Raw genomic sequence first — 20,917 nt, 5'->3', positions numbered from 1 at the left:
GGGTCTCATCTTCCGATGGTATACCGACATATCTCTGGTTGTACTGATCCATTTAGTTTTCACGGCAAGAATACTGGGGTGGATACATGGCACAAAATAAATGCTTTCTTCATACTAAGAGTAAAAAGAGGCAAGTTGGAGTGTTGTTCTGGTGAGCCTGTTCTGTGATTATGAACAAATAATACGTTAATAATAAGTAATAAATAGTAAAAATAATAATTTCATTTGTTACTATGTTCAACAATGTTTTTGTCCTAATACCGTCCTGGCTAAATACAAGAACATAATTTGGGGATTTCACTGTATATAAAGTTACCACAGTTCTTTAGGCACAAATTTATCTTTTGAAGCAGGCTGAAACCAGGTAGCAAAAAAGATACCTGAACTAGGATGGTCTGGGGTCTTCAGGGGAGATGGGCGGTGGTACCAATTTGAAAAATAATCATTACTGCATGCACACTTAATAGAAAGGATAAATAATCATTATTAAGAACATACTTCTAAAGAGAGGCTTTCTAGTATTTATTTATCCTATAAATACAGTATGTGAAAGACTAATAAAATAGTGATAAATTACTAGATTATGTTGAGATTTTTAGTTTATCTTCCAATGTTAATATTGCAAATTAATTTAGATAACCCTCTAAATTGTGAAAGTGGAGACAAAATATGTAAGAATTCCAAAAGGTTGTCTATGCAATAAATTTTATTTAAAAATACAATAACATTGCAGAGTAACAATATCATTTGGGTTTCCTCATTTTTTTCATGCTGTTTTTTGATTTTGCTTTTTTGCACTTTTTCATTGGGTCTGCCTTTTCACCAACAAAAGAATTACTAGAAGATCCTTTCACATTTTTTAGAGAAGTAGTCTTTGTATATTTCAATCCAACAGAGCTCTTTGCATTTTTGTCTGAATTCTTCTGTTCTGCTTTTTCTCTTTTTACACAACGTTGCACTCTTAGCTTTCTTCCTTGTAATTCAGATTGGTTTAGTTTCAGAGCAAGGTGTACAGCATCTGTAGTCTTTAAAGGGAAAAATAATTAAGAGAGTAACTCATAAAATTCCTCTTACATGGGCTGGGGGGTGCAAATCCCTCCTTACAATACAACCCCATGCATCCTTAACAGGTGATTTGGAGGGTAAGGAACTCTTCAGAGCAGATCCGTACAATACACGGTAAAAAGATAAAAAGCAGTTCCTTCAAGGGAGCAGACTTCCAGTCACCTAATGGCACATTCTACTAAAATAACTGCATTTTAATTTCCAGCATGGCATATCCACCGGGAAATCCATTTAACTATGTACAAGAAGGATTTGTATCATGACATGAATGAGTTTTGCTGTTCATAGACACATTAGCTACAGTTGTCACAAGAGACAACACAGGAGATCTCCTAATGCCATTTTTGGCTGCTGCAAATGAAAAGATGACGACTTTGCTCCCTTCTTTTCCACAAATGATCTATAGATAACCATGCAAGATACTCATGTTTTGGATTCCATTGAAAATGGAGTGTAAACTGTAAAAAGTGAGAAAGAATGAGATAATCTGCCAACAAAATGATTTGAAAATTAGGGTTCTATACAGCATTGCCTGCTGCTTTCAAAACTTGGCTGATTCATGCCATCTAAGGCACAGAGTGGCATATCCATCTCACCATTTTTAATGGCTGGATTTTTAATTATTGCTGTTGTTTCCAACAGAAAGTAAGATAATTGTTGAGCATTCAACCCCCAGATTGTCCTGTTTCACGTCTTACTGTTGGGAGAACATTACTGATGACATTTACACCCACAAATGTACCCCTCTTACTAACTAAGTTTTTCTCCAGTACAGTTCCCCATCCTAATCCTCTTAAAAATTATTACTGTAAGAAATTGCCATCTTCGAGAATACAGCATATGTTATCAAGCCTGCAATATTCATATAACGTGATGATTAGAGCTTTCTTTGTGCAGTTACAAGGGAGATGTCTTGATGTGGTATTAGTGGAATTCTGTGCAGTTTCAGTGAATTATTTAGGAGATGCTTAATTATTCCTAATTGTTTACCATGATGCTTTACTGTATTGCTATCCCCTGAGTACAACACTGAATGCTAGATTAAATAAAAATATAGTTATGATTTGAAGCTATGCTAAATTTGGCATTCAAGATGTTGAATAACTGACATACCTCAAACAGAACATAGCCAAATCCTTTGCCAATGCCCATGTTTCGATCTCTCACAATTCGTACACCTGTCACATTTCCACATTCCAAGAAATGGTTTCTTACAGTATCATCATCAATTTCTGTAAATATAACATTTTTCAGAAATGTGAAGCTATTAAAACATAACAATTTTAGCTACATGGCCGAACTTCTATTATGATTTAAATGGAAGTTTCTACTCTTATTTAAACAAATACAAATATAGAAGCTGCCTCTAAAAGTTATCTGCTTACAACAAAGATCAAGGTGTCACGTTCACTGTTTCAATGTGCACTGTACATTGCAACGTTTCACATGCCATGGTGCTGACGTGCGTTTATGGTGGGAGGGAGCTGCTGTGAAACATTGTGCCAAGCTCTGTATCTGTGGAATGTGTCTGGGTTATGTGCTCTGCTCAAGGACTTTTCCTGCGGACCATCAGGAGCCATTAGGAGCACCTGGGATTGTGAGCCTGAGAAGATTCTATGGGGGGAGGGATCTCGTTTGTACCGAGGGTTTTTAGTTTGCATTTGGCACGCTTTTTCCATTCTCAGCTTTCTTTGTGATCCTGCATACTATTCTTTAATAAATCAGATATCTTTATGAACCTGTTCATGAGTCTGATGGTGTTTTAGGATAGGCAATCATTACACAAGGCTATTGGGACAGTATTGGCAAGAAAACAGCTCCATATCCTTTACCTATCTTTTAGTTATCTTATTTTGGCACACTTCCTGAACAAGATTACAAATTTACCAATTCAAAGCAACTTTTTTTTTTTTGCCTTACCTGCAATTTATAGTTTATACATAACGATAAATCAAGAACTGAATAAAACAAAATTCAGCTTGGGACAAGATGAGAGAAACATGTGAGCTGAGACTTCATTCTGGCTTGAAGAGGTGTTAGTGTTAATTGTAAACTAGCTCTACAACTTCCTTTACCTGTCACAATACATTTGGTCATAATTTTCTAGCCACTTTTGACAAAGCAACTATTACATTTCACCCTGTACATTTAAGTTTGTTGTTCATAACTTTACAGATAAACTCCAACTCCATTAATATGCAAAAGTATTAAAAATTAAATTTTGTAAGGCTGGCTAATACAGAACTTTTCTATCATAGTAATGTACACTTGTTTGAAGAGAACAACATTAAATTATAATACATACCATAAGGCAGATTTCCCACAAATATCGATCTCTTGTTATCATGCTGTAAAACAAACAACAGAAAGAACTGTATCAGTAACCAAAAGAAAAAGCTAGAAAAAAGCATCTTTGTATAGCATTTGAATTACTTACACAAGTAGATTTTGAAGCAAGGTCAACTCTGATATGGAATCCACTGGTAATTTCTGTTCCATTACTATAAAACCATAACAAAATAAAATAAAATAACAGTACAAGAAATTACCACTAAATTTGATTTACACATTGTTTATTTTAGAAATAGTATTTAATAATTAAGGGTGATATATCTTAATATGGTAATTTTTTTAAAAAAATAGACATACCATTTTAAGGCATTACTTGCTGCGGATTCCTCCTTGAAAACAACATAAGCATTAACATATTTCATATTAGGATGTATTTTTCGCCTAAAGGAAAAAGAAGAAATCTTAATATTTATTAGTTATATTTTTATACTGCGAGACTCAAAAACAACTCCAGATAGGTTACATCATAAAAACATAAACATGCATCAGAATAAATAATCCAATAAAAATACAGGCGACAGTGTCCATTCATTCCCCTAATGCCCTCCAGAACAACTTAGTCTTAAATACTTTCTGGAAGGCCAGCAATAAAATGCAACCTAACTTCCAGAGGGTGGGTATTCCATAATATTATATAATTGAAAATTATATTATCATATAAAAAGAACCTTTATACATTTGGGCAGTACTCATAATAGAACTTAGGATTTGCTACACAACATTTAATATGTTTACTTAAACTTAAATTCTATTTAAATTCAGAATTAAGAGGAACAATATATTTTCTAAGGAATACATTATTTTATAATTTCTTGAACCTGGATTACAGCTCAAACATAGGTATACTGAACTACTATTACATTTCCCCAGCCAACTGAAAGGCCACAGGTTTCTTTCTATAGCCCATAGAGTCAATTTCATTATTTTGGTTCCACAATTTCTAGCAATGTTATACGTAAGGCACTTTGCTGTGGTGAAGGAACATGACCATCTCTTGATTCACTAGGTAGCATCTGAAGGGGTCTTTATTTGTACCAAGTCTATGCTTCCAGGCTTATAATTAAAACTTTACCGTAATCTACAAAGTTGGGTTACATGCTACAAAGCTAATTTCAATTTTCACTTTGGCCATAACAGCTGAAAGGTGCCCTAATATAAGCAAAATGCACTGCTATGACACATGAACATTATCTGTTATAAACATTTTATTTCAGGATTAGGGCTATCAGATCCAGGCTGCAAAAAAACAAAAACAACCCCCCCACCACCAACATATTAAGTGGCAGCAAAGAACTAGAAGTTTTTAAAAATATTTCTTTGCGGCTATCTAGTGGTCATCCAGATTTCTGAAGCCCAGATGTAGTAGTCCCAATAATAGGAATCAACAAAATATAATGTTTAAATCTATCCTTATGCACAAATTACATCACATACTTTATAGCTGCCATTTTTTTGGATATTGCATCCTCTGCTGGAATCTTTAAGGAGAGAAAAAAAATAAAGTATATTATTAAATAGGCCTTTTTCAGCAATATTATAAACACTTACAATTTCTTTAAAACACAGTTAGACAACCCAACACTACAGGAGAGATCAACTGAATAAGCATTTCCAGCAATGCTAGCATTCAACTTATAGCACTAAAATAATAAACTAAAAAAAAAAAAAAACTACACTGAGCACTCAGTGGGAGATCAAATCTCTAAAATGAAGCAGCCTGGAACAAAGCATTCAGTGAGAAGAATGTATGCAAAATCCTTCCTCTCTTCTCTTTGCCTCGAGGAAACAGAGGGTTTTCTCATGTTATGCTGCTGACTTCCTGCCAACTCCAAGGTCAGGTATGCTATTGGAAATCTATCCTGAGCTCTCAGAGAAACTGTGGAAGGAAATTAGGCGTTGGTTAAATTATGCATATCTCTTAGATATTCTCCTGTTCCTCCGTATCTGCTCCTTCATTTGTCTAAAAATGCAGTATGATCCTATTAGCTGCAGCCATTTAAGGCTAAGTATTAAGCAGGTAAAAAATGAGTAAGCAGAAGACCTGTCAGTAATTTCTCGGGGGCCAGTAAAAGCAGAATCAATGGAATAAAAATTAAAATAATAGCACTAGTTTACAGTATAAGCAAGTAATTTGTATCTTCAAAACACATTAATTTGGAACCAACTCAGGAAAGATTGGACTGAGAAAATGTCAATGAACAGAACTGGGTTGTTTAGAAGAATGAAGTATTTATACTATCCGGTAATATTTCATTCCACATGTAACTCTATGCATACTTTCCATGCCATTATGAAACTTGAGGTGGCTTTTTAGAAACAGAATTGAATTGTCTTACATACTAAAATGCATTCAGCAGTTGACCAAATTATATTATTTATTTATTTGCTGGTTTTATACCCCACCATAATAAATAGACTCTCAGGGGCTTACAACAAATTCAGTGAAATGACAATTTAAACATCTATGTAACATATCAACAGCAATGCCTATAAATAAAAGAGAATGAGATAATAAACATGGCACCATAAATTAAGTCAACAAATTTATGACAATTCTCTCTACACTAATTTGTATTTTAACAGCTTGCTAAAGGCCAGTAGGGAGAGGGAGAGCTTGATCTCCAATAAGGGGCCATTCCAAAGCAGTGGTGCCTCTAGAGAGAAAAAGCACCACCTAGCCTACTGTGATGGTATGTGAGCATTACCTTGAGGGATGAGGGCAGGGCCGCAACTGGGGGGGCAAGCGGGGCATGTGCCCCGGATGCCAGGCTGGGGAGGAGCCAAAATGAGCGCTGGGGGGATGCCAAGATGGGTGCGGAATCCATGTTTTCCCCGGGTGACAGAGACCCTAGTTGCGAGCCTGGATGAGGGGAAGAAATGCTGTCTAGGAAACAATCAGACGAGAGAGAGAAAGAAACTTAAGGACCCACCCTAATGGATCAGGCTGTTAAAAGTGTCAGTGGGAGAATTTTACTTTCAGACTTGCAAGATTCTGTTACTGTAGCCATACAACAATGTAGAATTAACTCATCTGGTTGTGTTTCCTGTTTGGTTTACCTGGGAAGGCTGACACCTACTTAAATATTCAACAATATTTTTGTAACCACTATTTTATCTTATTAGAGTTCACATTTCTGCTTTTCTCAGATTTTTAAAATAATTTCTGGATTCCAAATCTTAAATATATTTATTAGGAAGTAATCAACTAAGTGGATAAGACTCCAAGTAAACATAAGTAGTATTTTACTACAAAAGACGCCAACCCATCATTAAGCGATCAATATCCTTCAGAAATATCCATCTGCATATTTCAATGGATTCTCAATTTAATGTTCATATTTCTACTATGATAAATTGCCAGTCCACAAGATGATATGATTCACCAACCCTTGTGCAGGGAAACCTTGGTTCTATACTGGTAAAAGCTTGAATATGAACCAACTCTTTCATATATGGAGCAGTTCTGTTTCAATCCAGAAACTGAGACTATTTCCTAATAAAAAATCACAAAATGAAGTAAATAACATACCAAGGAACGGAAACGAATTGATTCAATTTGTCCATATTCTTTGAAAAATGCCTTCAGCATCTAAATTCAAACAGGTATTAGTTTATTTGGTCAAAGCAAATATCAGTGATAGAGAAACAGCAGCAAACACTTCATCCATATACAGTGAGTGAAGCACCAGGGACCCTAAATAATATTTATTTGATCAATGAAAAAGGATAAAATAAAAATAAATTAGTTGATTTTTTTTCTAAAAGAATTGCTAAAGACTAAGTCAGTACTGAAAACATTATCTAAAACTAACATTATACAGTCAGGACCGGAAATACTGGAACAAGGATAACTGTTTTGGCATTTGGCCTCTGTATACCAGCACATTGAATTTGAAAGGAAACACACCCAGATGGGAACAAAGTCAAGACTTTCAGCTGTAATTCAAGGGGTTTGACAAAAGTGGGGCACTAACCATTCAGGAAGTACAGCCAGTGGCATACATACACCCCCATCGTTGGTGGCTCTAAGCAATGGAACAGACCAACATCATTACAAACATAAGGATCGCCTTTAATACCTGGATGAAAATCCTTTGCGGTCAATGACTGCCTGAAGTCTGGAACCCATGGACATGACCAAATGCTGAGTTTCCTCCCTCGAGATGCTTTGCCAAGCCTTTACTGCAGCTGCCTTCAGCTGCTGCTTGTTTGTGGGTCTTTCTGCCTTCAGTCTTGTCTTCAGTAAGTGAAAAGCATGCTCTATTGGGTTGAGATCAGGTGACTGACTTGGCCATTGAAGAACATCCCACTTCTTTGCCTTGAGAAACTCTTGGGTAGCTTTTGCTGTATGTTTTGGGTCATTATCCATCTGCAATATGAAGCGGTGTCCTAACAGTTTGGCAGCATTTGGCTGAATCTGAGCAGAAAGTATAGCCCTATACACTTCAGAATTCATCCTGTTGCTTTTATCAGCAGTCAGGTCATCAAGAAACAGCACTGACCCAGTTCCACTGGCAGCCATACATGTCCATGCCATTACACTGCCTCTACCATGTTTGACAGATGATGCTTTGGATCATGACCTGTTCCTTTCCTTCTCCATACTTTTCTCTTCCCATCATTCTGGTGCAAGCTAATCTTGGTTTTATCAGTCCAAAGAATCTTATTCCAAAACTGGGCAGGCTTTTTTAGGTGTTTGCTGGCAAAGTCTAATCTGGCCTTTCTGTTCTTGAGTGTTACCAGTGATTTGCACCTTGTTGTGAAGCCTCTGTATTTACATTCATAAAGCCGACTCTTGACTGTAGATGTTGACAATGACATGCCTACCTCCTCAAGAGCATTCTTGACCTGGCTAAATGTTGTGAAAGGGTTCCTCTTCACCATGAGCTTAACTCTGCGGTCATCCACTTTAGTTGTCTTTCATGGTCTTCCAGGCCTTTTGCTGTTGCTGAGCTTGCCAGTTAATTCCTTCTTTTTCAGGATGTTCCAAACTGTTGTACTGGCCACTCCCAATGTTTTTGCTATCTCTCTGATGGGTTTATTTTGTTTTCTCAGCCTAATGATGGCCTCCTTCACTCACATGGACACCTCTTTGGATCTCATGTTGAGTTCCACTGAACAGCTAACAAAAGCAAATGTAACACTCAGAACCACCTCCAGGCCTCTTATCTGCTTGATTGATCATGGGGTACCCAGGAAACAGGCCACACCTGGCTATGCTGCTGCTTGTCAGCCATTCGTTCCATTACTTATGAGCCACCAACAATGGGTGTGTGTGCATGCCACTGGCTGTACTTCCTGAATGGTTAGTGCCCCACTTTTGTCAAACCCCTTGAATTACAGTAAAAGTCCTGACTTTGCTCCCATCTGGGTGTGTTTCCTTTCAACTTCAATGTGGTGGTGTATAGAAGCCAAATGCCAAAACAGTTATCCTTGTTCCAATATTTCTGGTCCTGATGGGGGCTTCTTGTGTAAGTTGATAGAGTAACATAAAAAAAAACACCACATAAAACACTTCACCTCTTTCCCTCACAAGAAAATGTGCTTTACCAAATCAGTAGGCCAGCACAGTACAGTGGTTATAGATTAACATATCCAGGCTGCAAAAATCTGTCCATTTGGGGGACAGCAAATGGGGAGAATTTTCGGCATCTCTTTGCTTTCAACCAGTGCACCTAGACACATGCAGCCACATCTGGTAGCTTTTATGGTCAGAGGACTGTATTAGAAACAGGGAGACCCAGATTCAACTCTCCAAACATTCATAAAACCACATGATCCCAAGCCACTTGTTTCAGGGATAAAGGGGAGGGGGCAGAGGTGAGATGTAATCATATAGAGCACTTCTACCCTGTGGCAGAAGGCAATTAGAAATGTAATGAATAAACTAAGTATTCAGAGCAAAGATGGAGGTATAATGAATGATGGTGGTATAAACTAAATCAGTTATATTCCCTTTTCTTTGTCTTATCTCACGTTTTAAGTTTTTGGATATACCACACTTTACTTCTTTTCTGTGCTTTGCTTAAAGTTGCTTATCCCAGAACAGAACATGATATGTATGTATTAATGTAATTTTTTTTAAAAAAATGCTTAATATAATCTTTAAAGAACAGTCTGTTATCAAACTTACTTACCTGTGCTGTATAGGTAACAGGTAAATTCCCCACAAAAAGAGTCCTCTTGTTCTTTAACTTTTCTTTAACCAGGTTAACTTGGATTTTCTTTTTTTTTATTTGAACATCTTCCTCTGAAGATGGAATATGTTTGGTAGCCAAGTGAAAGTGTCTATTTTTCATTTGTACTGCTTCCTTTCCTCCTGCTTCAGTTACATGAGCCAAAGCACATTCCCTTGATGTAAAGTTATAACCAAGTTGTTAATCTCAGTGTATGTATGTGATTGTATATGGTCACATAATTACCAAAAGAATCAATATTTTAAAACTATCTATTCAGTGAAAAATATCAGTTCTAGAGAGATTGTAAATAACTACATTAAAAGTATGCAATTACTATCATTTAAACTGAGTGCAAACAACAAGCTTTGAGGAAAAAAGAAACACAGAAAGACCATAGCTACAATTTTAGCTACACATACTTACTTGTAAATAAATTCTTCTGATTTGAACTAGATTTATTTCTAAGTAATCATACATAGTACTGCATCTTAAGAGACAGTTCAAGTTGCATATAGAATTGCCATGAGTCTTTATCATTCTCAACTAGGATACAGTACATTTATTCTAATAGCAATAAGACCCTTTAAGAGGCAACTCTCATGCTGCATTTTTAAAATCACTAACCTGCCCTTTCCTTAGGACACAGAAGCAGTAACCAATTGATGCATGAAATTAAGCATAATACATATAGATGCTCTGTACTGTTTTTCATTTACCTGTTTGCTACTGTTTCATCTGCTAGAGAGGTATCTTTCTTAAATTTCTTCATTTTTTTAAAAGGCTGTCTTTTAGTTGATGAACCTTGAATTTCTGTGATAATTTCCTCTTCTTTATGGTTGCGTTTCTTATTCTCCTTTTAGAATTAATACACAAACATGAAAAAATAAGATACTGTACAATCCCAAGAAGGGGACAAGAGCATATATTGTTTTGCTAAACGACAGGTTAGATATTGCTCTGCTCAGATACTAATTAACAGAAGATTCAACTCTAAGAAGTCATTAAGGAATTACTCTTTGAGACCCCAAACATCAATTCACAAAAGAGTTCAATAATCTTGGAACAATACACATAAACATTATTACTACTACTACTACTACAGGCCACTAAACCCAGCAACAAAAAGCTCACACCAAAGGCTAAAAGTGAGAAACTTAGATGACCACTGGCAATTTGCTAGTACTAACGCCTCACAGCATTCCAGACTATATACCTTGTAAATGGAAACTGGACAATTGCTCAAATTAATTGTTGCCCCTAAGAATAGTAGCCAGATCCTCCATAAGGTAGAAGCAAAATGAAAGCTGAGCCCATCTTTTCCTAAAGTCTAATGATCACATGGGTCCAAAAACCACTAATGGGACAGGGAGAAACATATTTGTGATACGGAAAGCAATTCAAGTCACAAAAACAAGAGGACTGTATCTGTGGTCCTTCTATTCCAGGCCTCTTTTTAGTACATGGCTGTATTTTTTTTAGAGAAAGGAGCATGTGATGTATGTTGCCGAGCTAAACGTTTCTTTATGCAACAGAGCCTAAGAAAATGTTGGCAGGCCTGGAACAGACCAGTTTTAGCTGGTTTCATTTTAGCAAGAAGCCTCATAGTTTGTTTCTTCTCTCATTACTAATTGTTCTCATTACTAAAGCTACTAAACAAAGAACTGAGAGAGCCCAATCATTTAAACAGAAATATCACAATCTCCAACTCATTTCTATTTAAAGAATTTGTGATAAGGATTTAGTTATGTGACTTTTGAAAAGATTATAATTGCAATAATAAATCACAATCTTGGAATCAAATTGTGAAGAAGAGTTTCAAGAACACAACTTTGTTTTAGGTTGAAAACCCTTTTTAAATTGCATTTTAAAGCAACAATTATAAAAATTGTTAAACAAGGTAAGATTTAGAATAAATGACAACAACTGGCTCTTAATTTCACATGAACTAAGAACCAGTTGAAATTCCTATGTTTTATATTCTAGCAAGTCTCCAAATGCAGTTATAGAACTCCTGCCCTACAGTGTAAGAGGGATTGGAACTGGATCAAGTTTTTTTTTTTTAATTTGCTTATACAAAATTTGGACTTAGGGAGTGAACACTGAAGTAACCAAATTTCCTGATAGTACAAATTATTTATGAATGTTAAAATGAGAACAAGAAAAATAATGTGAACAGCACTGATTTCTCCAAAGTGGACATATAGGCTTCAAAGTGGGAAATGCAACTTGCAAAGTGATGCATATTAGCACACCAAATCCAAACTTCACTATACTTCATGGCATTTCAGCTGGTAGTGACTATCAGAAAAGGGATTTTGGGCTCAGGGTAAACAGGTCAAAGAAAATGTCAACCCAGTGCACAGCTACTCTAATGTAAAATCTCTTTCAAAACAAGTTTGAATCCTGGTGACTTCATGAACACATTTGTGTAATTTTCTTAGCAACAATATGGGAGGAGCTTACTATTGCATTCTTCTGGGATGTTTTTTCAACTTCCCAGTCTAGCCTATAGCCATGTTATTTCTTGGTGGTCTTTCACCCCAAAATTAATAAGGCCCAACTCTGCTTAATTTTTCAAAATGAGTCACAGTCAAATAGGTGCTCCCAACTAGGGCAGCTATAAAATAGTAAATATCATTCTTGGAATCATTAAGGGAAATGAATGTACAACAGCCAATACAATAATGACCTTATATGACCTCTCAAAGATGAGACCTTACTTGGAAGCACTATGAAAATAACTACTAGATACTACACCTGAAAAAGAATACTGTAAAGCTAGAAGGCCGGTAAAAGATGATGGAAGTATATAAAATTATGCATGGCATGGAAAATATGGACAGAGGGAAGATATTCCCTCATATAACATTAAAAGGAAGTGTTTTTTTACACAAAACACAATTAAACTTTTTCTCTTGCGTTTTCACACTTTTTTAGTTTTTTAAAATTTCTTTGTAGTTTTTTGTTTTTTGTAGCTTTTATTCTTCTCTTCACTTCAGCAAAGGATCGTTACCTTGTCGTGGTGCTGGAGCTTGAGCACCTCAATGATGCCATGAGCTAAACCGTGAAGGGCCACCCAAGACGGGAAGGTCATGACAGAGAGGTCAGACTAAATGCGATCCCTGGGAAAGGTAATGGCAACCCACCCCAGTATTCTTGCCATGAAAACTAAATGGATCAGTACAACCAGAGATATGTCGGTATACCATCGGAAGATGAGACACCCAGGTCGGAAGATGGTCAAAATGCTACTGGGGAGGAACAGAGGATGAGTTCAACTAGCCCCAGACGTGATGACGCAGCTAGCTCAAAGCCGAAAGGATGGCTAGCGGCTGACGGTGCTGGTGGTGAACGGCGAATCCGATGCTCTAAGGATCAACACACCATTGGAACCTGGAATGTAAGATCTATGAGCCAGGGCAAATTGGATGTGGTTATTGGTGAGATGTCAAGATTAAAGATAGACATTTTGGGCGTCAGTGAACTGAAATGGACTGGAATGGGCCACTTCACATCAAATGACCACCAGATCTACTACTGTGGACAAGAGGACCACAGACTGGAATGCTAAGGTGGGCAGTCAAATGACACCTGGAATTACAGGTAAGTATGGCCTGGGAGAACAAAACGAAGCAGGACATAGGCTGATAGAATTTTGCCAAGACAATTCACTCTGCATAACAAACACTCTCTTCCAACAACCTAAGAGACGGCTTTATACATGGACTTCACCAGATGGACAACACCGAAATCAGATTGACTACATCCTTTGCAGCCAAAGGTGGCAGACATCTGTACAGTCAGTAAAAACAAGGCCTGGAGCTGACTGTAGTTCAGATCACGAACCTCTTCTTGCACAATTTAGGATCAGACTAAAGAGATTAGGGAAGACCCACAGATCAGCTAGATATGAGCTCACTAATATTCCTAAGGAATATGCAGTGGAGGTGAAGAATAGATTTAAGGGACTGGACTTAGTAGATAGGGTCCCAGAAGAACTCTGGACAGAAGTTGGCAGCATTGTTCAGGAGGCGGCAACAAAATACATCCCAAAGAAAGAGAAAACCAAGAAGGCAAAATGGCTGTCTGCTGAGACACTAGAAGTAGCCCAAGAAAGAAGGAAAGCAAAAGGCAACAGTGATAGGGGGAGATATGCCCAATTAAATGCAAAATTCCAGAGGTTAGCCAGAAGAGATAAGGAATTATTTTTAAACAAGCAATGCACGGAAGTGGAAGACGACAATAGAATAGGAAGGACAAGAGACCTCTTCCAGAAAATTAGAAACATTGGAGGTAAATTCCAGGCAAAAATGGGTATGATCAAAAACAAAGATGGCAAGGACCTAACAGAAGAAGAAGAGATCAAGAAAAGGTGGCAAGAATATACAGAAGACCTGTATAGGAAGGATAACAATATCGGGGATAGCTCTGACAGTGTGGTCGTGAGCTAGAGCCAGACATCCTGAAGAGTGAGGTTGAGTGGGCCTTAAGAAGCATTGCTAATAACAAGGCAGAAGGAGACGACGGCATCCCAGCTGAACTGTTCAAAATCTTGCAAGATGATGCTGTCAAGGTAATGCATCCTATATGCCAGCAAATTTGGAAAACACACGAATGGCCATCAGACTGGAAAAAATCAACCTATATCCCCATACCAAAAAAGGGGAACACTAAAGAATGTTCAAACTATTGAACAGTGGCACTCATTTCACATGCCAGTAAGGTAATGCTTAAGATCCTGCAAGGTAGACTTCAGCAGTTCATGGAGCGAGAATTGCCAGATGTACAAGCTGGATTTAGAAAAGGCAGAGGAACTAGAGACCAAATTGCCAATATCCGCTGGATAATGGAAAAAGCCAGGGAGTTTCAGAAAAACATCTATTTCTGTTTTATTGACTATTCTAAAGCCTTTGACTGTGTGGACCATAACAAACTGTGGCAAGTTCTTAGTGGTATGGGGATACCAAGTCATCTTGTATGCCTCCTGAAGAATCTGTATAACGACCAAGTAGCAACAGTAAGAACAGACCATGGAACAACGGACTGGTTTAAGATTGGGAAAGGAGTACGGCAGGGCTGTATACTCTTACCCTACCTATTCAACTTGTATGCAGAACACATCATGCGACAAGCTGGGCTTGAGGAATCCAAGGCTGGAGTTAAAATCTCTGGAAGAAACATTAACAATCTCAGATATGCAGATGATACCACTTTGATGGCTGAAAGTGAAGAGGAACTGAGGAGCCTTATGATAAAGGTGAAAGAAGAAAGTGCAAAAGCTGGCTTGCAGCTAAACCTCAAAAAAACCAAGATTATGGCAACCAGCTTGATTGATAACTGGCAAATAGAGGGAGAAAATGTAGAAGCAGTTAAAGACTTTGTATTCCTAGGTGCAAAGATTACTGCAGATGCTGACTGTAGTCAGGAAATCAGAAGACATTTAATCCTTGGGAGAAGAGCAATGACAAATCTTGATAAAATAGTTAAGAGCAGAGACATCACACTGGCAACAAAGGTCCGCATAGTTAAAGCAATGGTCTTCCCCGTAGTAACATATGGCTGCGAGAGCTGGACCAAAAGGAAGGCTGAGCAAAGGAAGATCGATGCTTTTGAACTGTGGTGTTGGAGGAAAATTCTGAGAGTGCCTTGGACTGCCAGAAGATCAAAGCAGTCCATCCTCCAGGAAATAAAGCCAGACTGCTCACTTGAGGGAATGATATTAAAGGCCATACTGAAATACTTTGGCCACATAATGAGAAGACAGGACACCCTGGAGAAGATGCTGATGCTAGGGAGAGCGGAAGGCAAAAGGAAGAGGGGCCGACCAAGGGCAAGGTGGATGGATGATATTCTAGAGGTGACAGACTCGTCCCTGGGGCAGCTGGGGGTGTTGACAACTGACAGGAAGCTCTGGCGTGGGCTGGTCCATGAAGTCACGAAGAGTCGGAAGCGACTAAACGAATAAACAACAACAACATTCTTCTCTTGAAACCTAATACAACTTACTACAAAAAAAACTCACAATTAAACTGTGCAATTTACTGTCAACAGTTGTCAGTAAAGCCAATTTTTAAAAGGAATGGAAAATTTAATGGAGGATTGGGCTATTAGTAGCTACTAATTTTGATTGGTTTCTTGCTTTGAAATTAGAGGAGGAAGTCTTTGAATACCAGCTTTTATGTTAGTCAAAGATACAAGAACAGAGGCCTACTCCCTTCCTGTCCATGTTGGTGAGCTTAATGACTGTATCAGGATGGCTACTATGTGACAAACTATTCTGAATTAGATAAAATTGGTGCCCTGATGCAAGAGGGACTTTCTTATGTAGACTGGAAATCAACTGTGGTTATAGACATAATGAACAAAACAAGGTACGCATGTGTAACTAATCATTAACTGCATTTAATTTTTACCTGGCTCTGCTCAATGTTTTCTGACTTGGCCCTGCCTACTACATTTCTACCATCTTCTCCTTAATAGTATAGATACCTCTTAAACAGTTAATTTTTAAAAAATCAAAAATAACATTTCTTTGTCCAAATATATAACCCCGTAATTTTTTTTTAATTTTGTACTGGAACTCTTTCATTTGTAACTTCCCTAGCAAAATGCAGCCTACTAGCAATGAATAATGGCCAAAGGTTATAATGCTTGTCTAAACTATCCAGGTACAGTGGAAGATGTTATTCACTGTCAGTAGAGGCATCATCTGGCCCTTCATCTCAAGGTGGAAAAGTCTTTTGACGCACCCTACCACCAGCAGTGTCTGCAGAAAAGTGCAGTGACACAAAAATGACACCATGCACACAATGGCATCATCACACAAATGCCACCATTACATTCTTGTGTCCTGATGTCTGAAACTGGTTCACAAGTCACAGCATTTTCACGATGATATTGTCACCCATTTCAGAAAATAAATTAGCTTAACTTACTCTTGCCACAGCAACATACATAGGCTGTTTTTCAGCCCCAGGAGCACTGAAGAGTCGTACAAGGAAATCTGAATCACATGTTGCAGATTTGTTTTGAAAGAGGCTGCTGGCCACTTGCCCCACAACATAATCTTCACTTGATTCAGCAACAGCATCCCTGTCACATGTTTTCCTATTAAAAAGATCAAGTTAGTCATGATTCACTTCAGCTAACAATTGTATGCAAAAACAAACTGTAGATGATTTACACTAAGACTTTTGAAATGTAAAAGAATTGATGAAGCAATTATCAACAGTGGAATCCTATATGAAGGGATAGTTGTATTAAGAAATAAATTTGCCAGTTTGTAGGGAATTGCTGCTTAAGAATGCAGTGTTTATTACTGTAAGCATAATGATTATTACTAGTAAGTCATGCCCTACTTCTGAACCTGTTTATGTGCATCTTCGAGTCGGTGTTGACTCCTGGACATTGCCTGGACTAGTCCCTGCAGTTTCCTTGGCAAGATTTCAGAAGTGGTTTGCCCTTGCCTGTTTCCCAGGGCTGAGAGAGAATGACTGGCCCAGGGTCACCCAGGGGGCTTCGGGCCTAAGGCAGGACCAGAATTCAAGAGTCTCCCGGTTTCTAGCCTGGTGCCTTCACCGCTGCACAAAACTGGCCCAGAGCCTTTTTATTGCCCCAAATCAGCTTTTAAGTCGCCGGTGCTTTTTCTCAGCGCGGGAGCAGACAGAAAAATTGGGATGGGGACTTTGAGGGGAAAGCACGTGGCACCCGAGGCGCAGCTGGAGCTCCAGCAACTCTCCTTTCTTGGAGGGGCCACCACGGCACGATACAAGGCGAAGCGATCTAGCTCCGGGGTCAAAGGAAGAAAACAACCGCCAAAAGCCCCCCAGGCCCTTTAAGAGCGAAGACGGGAAAACAACGAACTCCCCACAACCGCATTCCTCACCCTGCGGCTGGAGAAACTACGACTGCCCGGGTGCCCTTCATCTTCCCTCGGTTGCCGCTCCTGCAGCCACTTCCGCCTTCTCCATCAAGCATAGATCTAAACTTACAAAGTAGAGGAGACTTCATGTTGTCCGAAGTGTTTCCAAATCACATCTGAACATGCTAGTCTACAGCATTATTGCCGACTGGGTAGAAAAGATATTTCCGTAGGATTTGCTATACGGCTGTCTCCCTGCCTTGCCTAGATAATTAAGGGGCAATATCTGGCAGTTTGAAGACCTGGTTATTCTCCCAGGCAGAGTTATCATGGAACCCCTTTTTTTATTTGGCTTTGCTTTTTATATTTTATTTTCCCAGTCTTGTAATTTTTTTTCTTCTAGTAAGTTGGGTTTTTTACTTCTAAGCCACTCAGAGTCGTTTGGGAGTCCGGCGGTCGCTATATAAAATTTCAAAAGATTAAGCAATCAGTGATGAACTGAAGGATTTAATCATATTAAGTCATCACTTATTTAACCATGATTTGTTGAATAAGCCATAATGAGCTAGATGCACGTGGTGATTGTTGGGTTCACATGTCACAGAAATCACAATGGCTTTGCATGGTATACAGGTTACTTCATGGCCATATTTATCTGTCTTTCTCAGCTGACTGCTTTCAAATGTGTTGGGCTTGGCTGGCAGCTATGGGCATTGATGCACTGCAGGAGTGGATGATCCTAAGCAAGGGAAGGCTATCCCAGGTAATTATAATCGAGGCTCCTTAACAAACATATGCACAGTTTACTGCTGATTTACAAGGATCCTGGACCATCAAGCTCAGGTGTGCTTGACAGCTGGATTTGAGCTGCCTGGGGAACACAGTATGCTGAGGGTGCCAGCTGCTTTATAGCAGGGAGATTGACCTGAACTCTACTCCAGACCATAACCTCAGCAGTGTTTCTCAACTTTGGCAACTTTAAAATGTGCGGACTTTAACTCCCAGAATTCCCCAGCAAGCCTGTTTGCTGGGGAATTATGGGAGTTAAAATTCACACTTAACATCACCAAGGTTGAGAAACACTGCTTTACAGGCTTTGCCATTAGATGACTGTCTCTTCCCAATTACAGATTTCCCACCATATGAAATAAAACCCTGTACCTGAACCAGCACAATTTTCTAAAACAAAAAAAAAAGTTTAAAACCTCGCTTTTTAAAAAAATTGTCAGTTAGGGGGGTGAACTGCCATCTTTTGCTCCTGGATGAACGCAAGGCTCTGCCATCACTGTCTACTAAAAGGCTCGATTTCTCCATATATTTCAGTGGACAGTTTTCACTTCCTCCTGTAGAGACAGAAATTATGGATTTCTGACCCGGAAGTCTGAGCTCGAAAAACGCGGTGGGAGCACTCTACATGTTTATGCATTTATGTATTCTATGTAGTATGCAAGCGTTTAGTCAGCGCCTCGGCCTCAAGGCCGAAACATTTCGATTTTAGCTCCCCGTCGCCGACGTTGTACGTCTTATCTTCGAGTGAATAGACTCGGTTGTGGAAGAACTCGCGCGCGCTCTGCTGGGTGAACTATTCGAAAATGCTAGATGGCAGCGAAGAGACGCTAAGTATAAGAACAAAAAACGGAACGAGAGAACTACTGCACATATACTCAGTGCAATCTCTTAAGCACATTACAGTCTTGACCTCTCCCCTCACAAATAATACTGTTATACCAGTAGAGAGCCAGTTCATAGATAAAGTCAACATGTACAGTATTGATTCAGGACTGTAATCCTGTGATTAAACTGTCCTTCCAAGATGGAACTCTTTTTTTGATGGAACCCAAGCTCTGTAGATCCATAGTTCTTCATACAGTGATAAAATCCATTTTTTACATTGATTGATTATAGGCCATCAAGTCGTTCTCAGCTTTTTTCATGTATAGTTCAAAAACACAACCACATCTTTCAGCCTTATGGATCTTTATAACCCCATATTAACGAATGTATGGATATTAAACCAAAAGGGAGTGATAGTGTGGTGCATCTATATTGCATCAGTGACCTCTCACCCATTCCACACTTCCAGGATAGTAAGGTTGACAACTCTTTTTAAGCATTCTCTGAGGTGTCCAGTAAATGCAAAAGACAATCTTAGTTTGAATTAATCTCATTTTTAAATCATGCTTTATATTCTTTTAAACCCAACCATTTTTTTTATTAACATGGAGTATTCTAGCTCTTCATTCCAGAGTTCCTGTAAATACCTATCTGAATGGCACTTTTTAAAGGTTTATAAACAAATACTGTAGTCTTAAAAGCATCCAAAACCAATTTACAATACTGAGAATAATTCAGGACTTTTAGATGGTGCATCTTGCCTACATTGCAAATTTAAAAGATGTTTAATTCAATATATTGCCATATTGCAATTTGGGGCAATCAAAATACTTCTTGCAACAATGCAAACAGTTTAAACCTTGATTGGCTATAAGCTGATTCAAGTATTAATACCCCTGCTGGCACAGGACTTAAAAAAAATAGAGTTGTAATTTTCAAATTGGGATTGTCCCAGAGTGTTTATCATGACAGCAATAGTAAAAACATGCTTTCATCTCTACATCTTCAAATATGTTTTGCATCATTTAAGTCAGTAAATGCAACAACATCATGTATTGCTAACTACAGATCCAAGCTCCTGCCATGGTATGAGAGAAGTCACCTAATAATGAATTGTAACCATAATATTTTTTTACTTGTTCATTTGTATTCCATACAGAAATTGAAATCAAAATGTATGCCCAAAGATAAAGCTGCAAATCAAGAAAATTTATGATAATATATACAATACGTATAATTTAGATAGAAAAAAAAGTCTAGGTATTTGTACTTAGCATAAAAACATTTAACTCTTCAAATGTATTGGTTGTAGGAGAAATTTCTCCCATAAATTCCCCAAGAGTTTGTTTAAAATGTTTAAAACTATGTCCTTCCATTGAAACCCAAGTTGTTTATTACAGTACCAGAGGCAGCAAAAGCAAACCTGAGTTGTGCAGATTAGAATGAATATATATATATATATATTCATTCTGAGGCAGTTTGGGTGGAACCATGAAAGTAGAGAAGGTGGTGCGACAAAGAGTGTTGTATGGAGAAGACAAAGGCTGTGTTCTTTGGAATCAGGTTATTGTTGATGTGTTATTTTTTCCCTAAATTTTATCTTCTTTTGGCCTTCCCTGAGTTGTTCTCACCTCCAGTATCTTTTTACAGTTTAATCAACATTGTTATGCTTAAATGTTTTATGGCTGAGTTCAGAGTTTTATTTTTCTCTGGGAAAGGTGATTTGGGGACCGGTAATTTGTTTGTCGTAACTAATGCCATTTTTCTCCCACATGACACAGGAATACTGCTAAGTAAATGCATCTATTTTGAAGTAATATTTTCACAATATTTATTTTCCTCCATA

The 20,917-nt window shown here is 38.0% G+C and overlaps 1 protein-coding gene across 1 annotated transcript; it reads right to left on the bottom strand.

Moving 5' to 3' along the window:
• Positions 1-688: 688 nt before the first annotated feature.
• RBM34 (RNA binding motif protein 34) lies at positions 689-17,576 on the bottom strand. The gene is made up of 11 exons (XM_063306661.1): positions 17,482-17,576; positions 16,532-16,703; positions 10,313-10,449; positions 9,555-9,768; positions 6,947-7,006; positions 4,852-4,895; positions 3,715-3,798; positions 3,503-3,566; positions 3,371-3,413; positions 2,179-2,297; positions 689-1,025 (listed from the first exon to the last, which is right to left on the bottom strand). Exons 1-11 carry the CDS (start codon positions 17,571-17,573, stop codon positions 744-746), a joined length of 1,311 nt encoding a protein of 436 aa, XP_063162731.1. The 5' UTR covers positions 17,574-17,576; the 3' UTR covers positions 689-743.
• Positions 17,577-20,917: the final 3,341 nt, after the last annotated feature.

The sequence above is a fragment of the Candoia aspera genome, chromosome 1, assembly GCF_035149785.1.
Source record: "Candoia aspera isolate rCanAsp1 chromosome 1, rCanAsp1.hap2, whole genome shotgun sequence".
Lineage (NCBI taxonomy): Eukaryota > Metazoa > Chordata > Lepidosauria > Squamata > Boidae > Candoia > Candoia aspera.
The sequence above is the reverse complement of the archived record's forward strand: the minus strand, read 5'-3'. Positions and strand labels throughout refer to the sequence as shown.